Genomic DNA, 12,591 nt, shown 5'->3' with positions numbered 1-12,591 from the left:
ACATGAATATGGTGTCAATTTAAGTAATTACATGCATTAGAGAGATTGGTGTTCTTTTTTGTTTTCCTCGGAAATGTAATTAAGTGACAAAATGAGGGACATGCATTATCAGATTAAAATATAAAACGTGTAACAGGTTTTTATTTAGAATTGAGATTTCTAATTCTATGTTACGTTGTACAGAATAATATAAATTGCATGTGAACTGTGAGTGCGGAATTGTCCTAGTATATAACGTCCTTCTTTCATTTTTTTTTTCCCGTTTTCAAAATTTCTTTTTTTAAAGTATGGTTCACACCAAGTCCTTGTAATATTTGAGGAATAGATTGATTTTGGGAATTGTTATTAGTATTCTAAAAATTTCAATTTGTACTTCTCATAAGTGTTTTTTTTCTTTCTAAATATAAAAAATTTGCAGTGCTAAATTAGAATTTTGAAGTGTTAATAACAATTTTTTAAACTTTTTTTTGTTAAATTTGTGTGGGGATTTTAGATTAAATTAAGGGTAGAATATGCAAAGATAAGGCCAACCAAATGAGTAATGGCTAGAGTCCAAAATGTGGGACTAAGACACGTTGGTTGGTCGGATTAGATTTGGTAGGGGCCCACTAGTAGAGTGACGGAGGGTGACACAATCTTAATCTCTCCCTCTGTCCTTTCTCGCAGGTGGTATGTATTTCAACACAAGACTCCACATCGAATTTGTCCCAATTCCTACTTCTAGGAGTCTGGATAAACCCACCTCTCATTATCACTATGAGTAATGCTACTCGATAGATTTTCAGCATGAGAATATGGTCGGGTATATCTAAATAACAATACAATTGATTGAAATGTTCAACTAATATTATTATGACATATAGTGTACCGAATCATGTTCTCAACATACTGAAAAATCTATCATTTCTATAAGAGATGTTATACTTTGCATTAATACAAATTACTGAGCACATTAATCTTAACCAATGTGATTATGTCACGTTTTCTTGAATGATGCAACATTATGTGATTCAATTGTTGGTTATAGAGTATTAAGCTGTTAGGCAATTCCATTGTCGATTTAAGAGTATTGAGCTTTTAGGCGATTTGATTGTCAATTCTAGAGTATTGAGTAGAAGATTACACCTATGAGTTAGGTTTCCATATTTGCATGATTAAATGTTACTTAAGGACGCACAAAATAAATTACATGCATTACTGTCACACTCTTTAATATACAAGTATATCTCACTTAAAATGGTGATGCCTACTTTTGTTAGGAAGTGCATTAATAAAGTAGTTTGTTTTGTGTAAATAGGATTATTATCGTGGGTTAAACCAAAATTAATGGAAACGTCGAAAAGGAGGTGAAAGCTTCACAATGAAATTGTTGAGGTAGAATTGTAACTAAATTGCTATAAAAATAAATGTCATGCTCAACTAATTTGAAATGTTGCTTCTTCTTTTATTTTTATTTTATTTTATTTCCCAAGTCATTTGGGTGTACCAAGTCAATTTTTGGGTGTATTTAGAAGATGCCATCTTTTACTGCCTTTGCGCGAGGCCTGGTCATACTTCCACGATGAAAATATTTCAGATCAGAGATTGCAGACCCGGTGAAGGCCCAATGTTTATCAATGGTCATGGGACTACCCGTCAATTTCAGCAAAATTGGGAGAAAAAAATGGGCAACCTTTATAAAATATCAGAGAGACGGGCCAAAGACCCACTTTCAGCAACATCGATAATATTCTCAACTTGATAATTACTATATGCACAATCCGTCAAATGTGAGGCTTTATCACAAAAATCTTGGTATTGGGGTTAGAATATTTAAACTATTATTTCTCTTTTTTTATTTTACGGTCGATGTGAGATTCAACAACCTTGACATTTTAACATCATATTATGGGCGATAGAAGAACAATGTTTCAGGCATTGGGAAGAGAAGTATTACTAGACTAGCTGTTTTCAAATCCGCTAATAACATGAAAAGATTAAGACTAAAATACCCATGAAACATGATACACACCTTGCAAATGTTTGATAACTAAGAAGAAGAATTTAAAAAACGTAAACCAATAATTGTCATTTGACAATAACAGTGATTCATGCTATACGACGTCAGATCGATTATTGATGAACCCTATAAATTCCATGTCATATGCTGAAATATGGTTTATTTTTCTCTCCAGGTCCCTTTGATAATTTGATTCAGTGACCTTCATCTTCTTTTGATTAATTCGATCCAACGACCAGAAATGAAACGTGTAAAACAAAGTTTTATTTACCGAGATGGTTTAGATATGATGGTCCGTACGAACGGCGTAACAAAATCTGGATCTCTGTTTTACAAAATTGCTAGTTCTAACTGAACATGTTACAAACTAAACGCGACATTGAATCGAATCAAAATTCTAGTGCATGAAGATGTGAGTACGAAGAAGGTGAGTGTTCAAAATCGATCACAAAATCGTAAGGGGAGCAATCTAATTGATCCTTGTTTTGAGAAAACCATAGAGAAGACGATTGTAGTTCCATTTGCACAAGAAGCTTCATTGTTTAGAAAAAAATTGAACATAGTATACAATCTGAAGTCTTTGATTTACATACACACAAGCATTATTAGTCACACCAAGAATTTTCTCACCAGGTAGGGTCATCTCCAACTGAACTTCAGGCATTGGTGCTTCGTGCCACTATAAAACTGCGTTGACGCTGACCGAGTGTCAAAATAGTAGCTGCTAACTGCTGTACACCGTTCATTTGTGTCCTGATTTTAGTCTGGAAGATAAATTGGCATTCGGCATCAGAACATGGTATAAGAATCATGTAAGGTTTCATAGCATTGATTAGACGGCACAATGAGACCAAGCACATGCATGTTAATTGAATCGGAGAGGTTGTGGTTTATAGTTAAACTGCATCAGCAGCTAGTTGTCATTTCTATAACTTCTTCAAAAACTACAAGGGTTCGTGTTTTGTTAAATTGTTATCACAATAAACATTCACGATTCATCATATAAAACAACAAAGATTGAGAAGCTAATTTTTGGAAAAAGGTGAACTATTTTGCAGAGACCAATTACCTTGCTTTATCGCTCGAGTGGAGCAACACGTGGCTGGAAGGCATCACAAAACGTGACATGTAAAACAATCACTCAAAGAAACCATATGACGAGTTCTTCGGAATGATAAAGCTTTGCGTGAGGTTCTTGCAACTTGTGCTTGGTCGTCTACAACTGAGCTTCTCATGTCTTGCGCTTTCTTCTGAGCTGATCTCAACTTGTTCATGATTTTATCCATGGATGATGATCTCTTCCTTTCCAGCTTCATCTGAAACAGATTACAAGTAAGGGCCACTAGTTGCAGGACATACATACAAAAACTGTGTCTCTAATACGTGTGTGCATGTGTGTGAGAGAGATGGATGGCGAGAGAGAGACCTCCAATTTCCGTATTGCGGCCTCAGCTTTCGCCTTCTGCAGGTTCTCCCAAGCAGTGATTTTTGCTTCCTCTCTATTAACTCTGAAGAATATAGAAATCAATCAGCACACATTTTAAAACATTAAGAAATACCACTATATTTATTTTCCTCACGATGAAAAAATTGGGTGACACACATACTTTGAAATGCTCTTCGATGTGTCAGAGAGATCCCAAGCAGCAGATCGAACGTCTGCATCTTTCTTTTTCCAACTATCACCAAAATGAGAACCCTTCCCAGATCTTCGGGATTTATGCTTCTTGGACCACCTTGTCACAGTGACCCGTTCATCTACCTGCACATCCCTGACTTCCGACTTTGAAGAAGCCGCACTCTGCACTTCCATAATGGGCAGACCAGAGGAAGTGGAGGCAGAGTAAGAAGCCTGTGCCGTGGGAGATGAGTGAGAGCTATCTGGGCTCATCTGGGTTGCCATATCCCTTCTTGAAACGGCACGACATACATTCGTAGCCGCATCCTTGACCCCATCACGGCCATCAAACTTTTCATCTGGTGTAAATAAACCAATGTATTCAAACCATCCATGCATAAGTACACTAGTTCTAACAATTCTTAATCAAAGACATCCGTTGTTCGGAAAGTATATCTAAAAGCTTATCAATTAACACAATCGAAACATGGTAATCAAATCACCTTCATTAATTGCTCATTCATGTAACAATCTAGTGATGGTAATGAAATCACTCAGCTCAATCAAGAAACTGATGTCCAATTAGCAAATTAAACACTAACCTTGAGAGTCGGGCAGTGAAGATTGCTGCTCCAGCACCTCAGAGCAACCATGAACACTAACCGAACGGGCAATGCAGGCCTCTGCCCGCGTTGTAAAGCCGCCATTTTGGGCACCGGATTGGAACCCCAACCCATCAGCTGATATAACACCAGCTGAAAACGGAGAAGCAGCCATGAAATTACTCACATTGGTCCCATCAAACATTGGCATGGCCGGCGAGTACAACGAGTAATACGCAACCCCAGGAGGCCCAAGCGGACCGCTCTTTGACTTGGGCCGTCTCTGAGTCTGCTGATTCGACGGCCTCACCATACCATCCCCTTGAACCGGACTCAAAATCCACCTCTCGGCATCTTCCCACTTCGACGGCAATGTCCTTCCGTTATTAAACGGCAACATCGCAGCCGCCGTATTCTTCCGACCCACATTGGTATGCGACGGGACCCGCTCCGAGCTCCAACCCTTTTGAACACCGAGACTCGTGTGCCGGTAACTCGGTGTGCCTGGACTCGGGAAGTTGGCCGATTTCCGAGACGCCATTGAACCCTTCTTTATCGCGCCTAATCTCGGCGATGACACTGATGCATTGTTGTTCAAATCCAACGAGGCTGGTCTCGGCCGGTCTAGCTTCTTCGATAGAGCTTCAGATCTGGACCGCCGGTCCTGGCATTCTATACAAACAGACAAAAACCCAAAAGCTTAAAGCTGAGAACTTTGAATGGTTTGGACGGGATTGGACTAATTTGGACTGGGGATTTTACCTTTGAGAGCGAGAGAGAAGGAGCTTCTGGCGGAATCGAGGACTAAATCCGAGTCGGAGTCCTCCTTTTGAACTGCGAGAGCTCGAAGCAGCCAAAAGCAACAGTGAGAGTTTGAAAATTGAAAAAATGGGGGAAAAGCGACGTCGTTTGTGAGCTGTAAATACCTTTGGCTTTTTCTCCTTTTGCGGAGAGACGGCGAGTGTGCTGAAAAGCGTGGATTCTGTTCGGATCCGGATCGCGATCTGGGCCACTCGAGCTTTCCTCGTGGCGGCGATCGTGTGCGGCCGAGTTCTGCTGCATCAAATCAACACATCAACAATTCGACCGTCAATTAATTAACCATGCAATCGGAAAATGCGGGTTCGATATCGGTACCGGAGAGATCTCGGAGGCGGTGGAGTCGTCGCGGTCGAAGGAGCAGCGGTCGACGCTGGCGGAGGCGGAGGAGAAGAGGCTGAAGTTGGACTCTAAGGCGAAGATTACGGAGTCGGGGCTCGGGTCGCGGACTCGGAAACCCGGTCTCTGCTCCGGCATTTTTCGCATTACCAAACTTGCAGAGTTCGTTGAAGATTCCACTTCGAGTGACGGAGGAAGGGAGTGTGAAATGGCGGGTATTAGAAGGAAAGGGATTTGTTTATGCGATTAAGTCACTGTCATTAAGCGAAGCTAATCACGCTTAAGGATTTTGTTTAACGAATCGGAACAGCAGTGGTGTTTAATTAAAGTGGATTAATTTATAATTTTTTGTGCCTTTTAATGTTGGGTCGTTGATTAGCTTTGACTAAGGGAAAATGACAGTGGTTTAATGAGGAAAAATGACAGTGTGGTCTACGTGTCATGTGGCAGGAGGTGGGTCCCGTTTTGGGGTTTAGGTCAAAGTAACATGGTGGCATGGACTTTTTAGTGTGTGACGTTTTGGTGACATGGAATTTGAATTTGTGATGAAATAAAGGGAATACTATTCAGAATTCTTACGCTTATTTTTACTTTCACATATTTTTTTTAATTTTCAGTTTTCATATCAAATGAATTGAAAAAAATTAATTATAATAAGTTAACGAGTATGTAAAAGACAAAAGTAAATATGCGAATGGCACTTTCCTAATAAAATTGACAAATTAATGATGTGTGTTTTGTTTGGTGATTTTTTTTTTTTTTTGGGTAAAATGTTTGGTGATTTTTTTTATAATGAATTTTATGATTTTTGAATTTTTCCCACGCGTAATAATGTTGTTTGATTTTAGAGTGAACTTTGCGATATCGTCACTAATTGATTTAGCTTGATTGATTAGTTCTCACATGACTTTTCTTTGCACTGCTTTTAACTTGACTAGTCGACAAACTAGACATATATAAATATTATTTTCTTATCACGAAAGCTAGTGTGATCAATGCGTTAACGATCCTTGACAAATAATTAGTGGTAATCTGTCTGAACATTTAGGTTGATATCTTTCAGATACTAATAGTAGGAATGAGCTTCTTTGTTTCTGATTTCTCAATCACCATTTGCAGTAGCAGAGCTAACTTAGGGTTAATGACTGCTAATGTTCCCAACAGCTTCCTAACCCCATATATATTTGGTGACTAATTTATCTTTAACTCCAACTAAGGAGAGAATGAATAACGTTGAGTTACAAATTGATGCTTCTTTCTTCTCCAATTTTCTTTTTACTTTCCCGTGTTTTCCTTCTCATTTTTCTTGTGTGCAACCCATTTGCGTGCACCACATGCTTGACGTAATGCTTCGCTCAAAAAGCCTTGGTAGGCAAGTTTTGACAATTTGCTAGCTTGGGCATAGCTTGATACATGTAGATGCTAGACGAACACATCAGCTATTGATGGATGTCATCACAAACTTTCAGTGAATGTGGGTAGATTTTAATAGGTGCCCATCAGATACTTGACGGAATAATGCAATACGATTTCTATCGATCAAAAATCATGACCCATTGTTATAAAATTCTTACTCCGTCAATGAAAAGTTTGAAAGATGATAAGTGACAAATTCACATATTCAATCTCCTTAGATTCTCAACTCGAGGACGCTTATGTTTAAAGCTACACATTGGCTAATAATCATATTCTTTCTTTCTTTTTTAGTTGGAAGGAACCACTAATCATATTTGGTGGTTATTTGGTCGAATCATCTTTCGGTGGTTTAGAATATGGCTGGAGGGGAAGAGATTCAATTTAAAGGGTAAGTTTGAAATTTAAAAGTAAGAGAAATGACCGAGTTTTTTAGGTGCAGTAGGACCACTCAAAAGTAAATCGTAAATGTAAAGTTTTCAACTCTCTTTCATGCGGTTAGATCAACTATTAGATCATGCATGTAATAATTTAACACATTTTTTCAATCATTAAATCTGACAAAAAATTTATATGGAATAAGACGTAATATTGTAGCCGGACCTGTAAAGTTTGAATTTAACTTTACGGTCGTGGATTTACCTAATGTAAAACCTACGTTACATCAAATTCCTGGTCAGTTGTCGTTATCGTTCAAATTGTGGGAACACGGACAGAGCCAATGTCATAGACTCACATGGTGTTGAAGGAAAGAACATTTAGGGGGCGTTTGTTGCGCCGGACTATCTCGGACTGGATTAGCTTCAAGGACTAAGCCGGACTGCCTTAGACTAGACTAAACTGGACTAACTTAGTGAAGCGTTTGGTGCAGTATTGGACTAAGAAGTTGGATAATAACAAATTCTAATATTATATTATTTAATATATAAATTATTAATATTTTATTATGATCTTATCCTTTTCTTCATCTTTTCCTACGATTTCCGTCCCACTCTTTTCCTCTTCTCTCATCGTCCCACCCTCTCCCTCTTTTTTTCCTCTTAGACCTCTCAATTCATGTCTCTTTCTCATTTCTGGTCAAACTCCTTATTGATTCCAGTGTCTATTTCTCTGTCCTCCCTCCCTCTCTAGCTATGTGTTGTTCGAATGGAACCTCACGGCTCCAATTTTCCCGACGAGTTGCAAGTTTCCCGATGTGTTTTCCGACCAACCCTCGTTAAATTGGATGAAGTTAGCACCGCCAAAAAATTCATCACCATCCCTAGACCGAGATCTTAGCTTTGAATGCTCGAATCTGTCATGGATTTGAAGAAGCCCAAATAGGCCGAGACTTCCAAGCCATTTTCCGGCCACATTCGACCACATTTTAGCCTCTATTCAAGTAAAATCGTAATCTTGTCACTCCCAGCTTCAATTTGGTATATTTTATATGAAAGTTGGTTGTGAAATGGATCTGAAAGGGAGTCGGAAAGTTAATGATTGATCTAGGTGACCGGAGATGACGAGGAGTCTGTCGGAAGTGGTTGTTGATCATGACGAGGACGAGAAAGAGAGGATAGTCTTAGCTAGTCCCATGGTTATTGGGGGGTCTCGCTAAGACCTCTTAGTGAAGGGTTTTGTCCATGCTAGTCCCCTTTAGTCTCATTAAAGTTAGTCCCAGCATGGAACAAACACAGTATTGGACTAATAGCTAGTCCAGTCCAGTCCAGTCCAACTTAGTAAGGGCAAACAAACGCCCCCTTAATCTTGCTTCGTCTTCTTTGTTTATTTTCACACACACACAGAAGAGGAACAGCGGAAGGCAGCCTCCTTCCCTCCACGGGTTGGCATTTGGCAGGCGCATCCGATATCTTCCTGTCCCCATCACCATCCCGACGTCCAATACATGACACTTGAGATCGACCCCATATTCTATATGCTATATTTTGTCCTTCACAACACAATTATTACGTCGTCAATATTAAGTATCCAACTTGTCATTCACGTAAATAAAATTTAACTCCACATTTATAGAGGAAAAATACAAAATTATAATACTAGTTACAGAAACATATTAATAGTTTATTTCTATAAAACACAACGAGAAATCCAGTCAAACAAACAAAAATGGGTAAAAATAAGACCTATTTGTTTAAGGTAATCTCAGATTGTAGAGGAGCCAAGTTGGTAGCATTAGGTACACCAATGACAGTATTTTAAACTAATAGCGCATTGTCATATATTTGAACTTTTTCACATAAACAGGACATTATGGTTGAAAACAATCCATAATGACGTATCCAATGTAGATAAACAACTAGTTCATGTTGGTAACCCATATCCATGATAAAATTGAGGCATAAAAGGTGGGGAATATTTTGACTATCGATAAAGAAGTAGAGACAGCATTATGTCGCAGCTACAAAAACCTAAACTAGTGCCGCTCAAACCGGTTTTATGCAGCTCAAATCACATTATAAATCTGACTGAAGAATTAGTGGTCAGATTTCTGTGTTTAATTAAGTCAAATTTAACAAGATCTTAGATCTAGTTAACATACCTTGATTTGTCAAGCATTGATCTACCCTCATCATATTGGTCAACAGGATGTACACGACCGGCGTAGAGTTAACAGGACGGTGATTATAAACTGCCGGTGATCCCGGTGTTGTTACTGCGTCATAAGAACAAAGTTAGTTTTGTTGCTGTAAAAGATATATAGTTTTCTTGCTTACAGGACTGTACAATATTACAAAGCTGAAACTTTGTGTTCAGTGCATGAGGCTAGGCTCCAGCTAACACAGGATTTTGGATTAAGGTATCAGCAACCGCACCTTTTTCCGGACAAATTGTTTCTACTATTCAAAACTGCAACTATTTGATCGCTTTTCACAAGTCATGACGTTACGTTAAGGTGCTGCTCAATATCTCACCACCTAATGGATAAAGCTAGATTATCATCATCTCCTGGCCGTTTCACCGAAGTAAACAGTTATCCCCTTCAACTTGCCGTTTAAGAAGTTTTTCTCAACCTGGGAGCAAATAATACCCCAACAGTCGGGGATAAGAGTATGATACTCCATGTGGTGATAGATAGAAAATGGTGCAACGTTCTTATAGAAAAGAAGTTAACGGCGGTGGGGACTCTAGATCGATGATTCTCACAAGGCGCTATCCATTGGTGGGGAGTGGGGAGGACAAGAAACTTGAAAGCATTATAAACTGAAAACGAAAATGATAGACACACTCTCTCTCCTCATACACACCCTGTTTAATCATGTCCGTTGTTTCTATTTGATTTATTCAATCCGATGGCTAAGAAAAAAGAGGGGTGCGTGAGAGGCTAACAATAGTATTTGAAAATCAGCTCTTAATTGAACATATATATATATAAAAGAAAGTACCTCTAATGACCATGGCTGAGACCCTGATAAAGCGATTCTGCTAATTGGTTGATATCAATATTTCTTGGGAGAAACATGATAATCCTAGTGGCAACTTCCCTTGCAGTGTTAAAGAGAAAATAACTGCACAAATACATGACCGAGTTACATTGATCCAGAAAAGATGAGAGAAACTAATATGACAACCAACTCTAAAAGTTAAAAGAAAAAACGTAGGAAAGTGGAGGAAAACACACAAACACACCCATCATGTGGCTTAAGCATTGTCTTCATGTCGTATGTCTTTACTTTCGCAATCTTTCGCAACAATTAGGTTTATTAGGCTCATTATTGAGTTCAATAGTATTTTGTTCATCAATTTGTTCAGCAAGAACGGGTCACAAACCACTGTTGCAGACATTATCGCATATTAACTGCTTGGTTTTGTTTCCAAAACTGTCAGCAACATCCAATGAAAGCAAAATCTCATTATCATCATGAAGTAACATCATAAGCATAAATCAAATTCATGAATCTCAATAGGAGAAGAGAAAAAATGAAAGAACATAAGTATACCTAGCTATGTGGTCCTAGACATCTGATGAGAATTTCTCATGATGTGTTCCCATCATTGCAGGTGTTATTGTTCTGATTGATTTCATGTGAATGTTCCGAACATCTGCTTACAGTGACAGCTGACAAAGCGGTATCAGATATAGAAGTGTCAACAGTGAGTTCAATCTCCCCTGAAAGCTCAGGATATGGCTGACCCTGTGAAACATCTTTATCCATTGATTCTTGAAATGAATCAATTTTACTCACACCACACCTTTGAATCAGTGCTAACATCAATCTCAGTTACTTCAGAAATCACTTAATTTGGCTTACATATGGCGTCAAGAGATGCTAAATATTCCATGCCTGGGCGTGGATACCATGTGGAAGTATGTGTTCTGATATTATAGAAATAATTTCTCATGTAGTTAGAATCCCAATATTACCATCCAGTCTCCGGAATCACTGTTGTTTGGCTGTCAGTTCCATCAGGGTCAAGAACTTCTGAACACATGGAATACGAAATTGACTCAGAAACACCTGGCAGTTCAGGGATATAGTCCTAGCATGTTTTGGTAAGTTCTGCTTCATGGCAAGTCACTAATGAACACTCAAAGTGATTGTGTTCAATTAATTTTTCACGTAATTCTGTCTCGTCATTGCCAACAGCCGCATATGTTGAGCAGCCTCGTCGGCAAATTCCATCATCTAAATCAGTTGGGCTCGCTGCAACTTCCATTGTGTCATTGGGCACAAGACCACTGTTTAAAGGGTCACAATCTTGACCTTGGTGACAAACAATGCCTGATATTTTGTCTTGATTTTGTACCTCAACAGCATCACAACTAATCTCAATTAAACTTGCAGAACTATCTCCTTGACCAGCAGAGCATTGATATTTAGTGACGTCCTCTGCAACACCAGAGGAAGATGATTCACTTTGCCCATCACTGGAAAACAACACAAAGAAGTGCTTGTGTTACCATCAAATATAATAGGAGAAACAATCTCCCCCTCACTCACTTTGGAAGACTCCATTGCTCCACGTACAACGTCCTGAAAACAGTCCTGTTGCTTCAGGCGCATTCCCTTTCTTTTTCCTTCTGTCTTTCTGTTCCTCTTCTGCAAATTGGTATCAGCATCAAGTTATCAACAGTCCGAAAAACATAAGTTTACGCTTGTGATACTAAATGTGAGTGTCAAAGAAGCAGTAAACCATCTCCAGTTGAAATTTCACCACTCTACATATGCCGACATGCACGAAAATGTATCCAAGACGGATGTTAACTTACCTCTTTGTTTGTGTTGAATAAGACTGGAAGCCCCAATGCATTCATCTTTTTAGTAAGCTCCATATCCTCTTGCAAAATCCCACATTCTAAAACCCCAAAATTTTCCATTAATACCGTCAATATCACAAAATACACATAAAGTAACTAAACTATAGCTATAAACAAAACAAAGAAAGCATGAATCGAATCACTAACCATCGCCGTCACCAGCTGGTTTCTGAAATTACAGGCGGAATTCAAAGCATTCAGTACAAAGTCCAAATTTTCGAAATAAAAGTGCAATGAGCTGAAAAAGAACCAAAGACTTACAGTCCGGCCCATGGAAAGGACCTGTCTTTCGTCTCCCTTGAGCCGTCGTCCCTGTCAAAGCATACACAGAGAGTAAAGTCAATGCCCTAACATTTGGTAGGAGAGAGAAAAAGTGAGACAGAGAGAGACAAAGAGACGAACCAGAGAAAGACTTCGGTGAGCTTGAAGAGAGAGCCGAGAACTCTCATGGCGGGACCTTGCTCTTCCAGTTCGACCATAGTCACCATGGCCGGTGAACTGGTTCAGATCATTCCTCTACCTGTTGCCAAAGCACTGCCGGAAT

General features: G+C 39.0%; 1 protein-coding gene and 1 pseudogene across 3 annotated transcripts; both read right to left on the bottom strand.

Annotated features, from left to right (window-relative positions):
• Positions 1–2,519: 2,519 nt before the first annotated feature.
• On the bottom strand, positions 2,520–5,724 carry LOC137718373 (uncharacterized). 2 transcript variants are annotated; one of them, XM_068457911.2, is made up of 8 exons: positions 5,357–5,724; positions 5,146–5,272; positions 4,982–5,053; positions 4,220–4,891; positions 3,607–3,976; positions 3,426–3,507; positions 3,069–3,315; positions 2,520–2,763 (listed from the first exon to the last, which is right to left on the bottom strand). In XM_068457911.2, the coding sequence occupies exons 1-7, from the start codon at positions 5,522–5,524 to the stop codon at positions 3,112–3,114; spliced, it is 1,695 nt and encodes a 564-aa protein (XP_068314012.2). In that variant the 5' UTR covers positions 5,525–5,724; the 3' UTR covers positions 2,520–2,763; positions 3,069–3,111. The 2 variants fall into 2 exon arrangements, with proteins under 2 accessions (XP_068314012.2, XP_068314011.2); XM_068457910.2 differs by having other exon boundaries at positions 5,146–5,275; positions 5,357–5,688.
• Positions 5,725–8,177: 2,453 nt separating this feature from the next.
• LOC148695221 (uncharacterized) lies at positions 8,178–12,201 on the bottom strand (annotated as a pseudogene). The gene is made up of 6 exons (XR_015965141.1): positions 12,000–12,201; positions 10,729–11,829; positions 10,418–10,608; positions 10,174–10,296; positions 9,330–9,443; positions 8,178–8,720 (listed from the first exon to the last, which is right to left on the bottom strand). The product of XR_015965141.1 is annotated as an uncharacterized LOC148695221 (transcript).
• Positions 12,202–12,591: the final 390 nt, after the last annotated feature.

The sequence above is a fragment of the Pyrus communis genome, chromosome 8 (assembly GCF_041283825.1).
Source record: "Pyrus communis isolate YQ-2024b chromosome 8, ASM4128382v1, whole genome shotgun sequence".
NCBI classification, from domain to species: domain Eukaryota; kingdom Viridiplantae; phylum Streptophyta; class Magnoliopsida; order Rosales; family Rosaceae; genus Pyrus; species Pyrus communis.
Note: the sequence above shows the minus strand (reverse complement) of the source record. Positions and strands in the feature narration are given on the sequence as shown.

Excerpts from the sequence above, each read along its gene's own strand:
- LOC137718373 (XM_068457910.2), bottom strand. The coding sequence starts at position 5,524 with ATGCGAAAAATGCCGGAGCAGAGACCGGGTTTCCGAGTCCGCGACCCG. Across the intron at positions 5,276-5,356 it reads CCGCCTCCGAGATCTCTCCG|CAGAACTCGGCCGCACACGA; the intron begins GTACCGATATCG and ends GATTTGATGCAG. Across the intron at positions 3,316-3,425 it reads CCGCAATACGGAAATTGGAG|ATGAAGCTGGAAAGGAAGAG; the intron begins GTCTCTCTCTCG and ends AATCTGTTTCAG.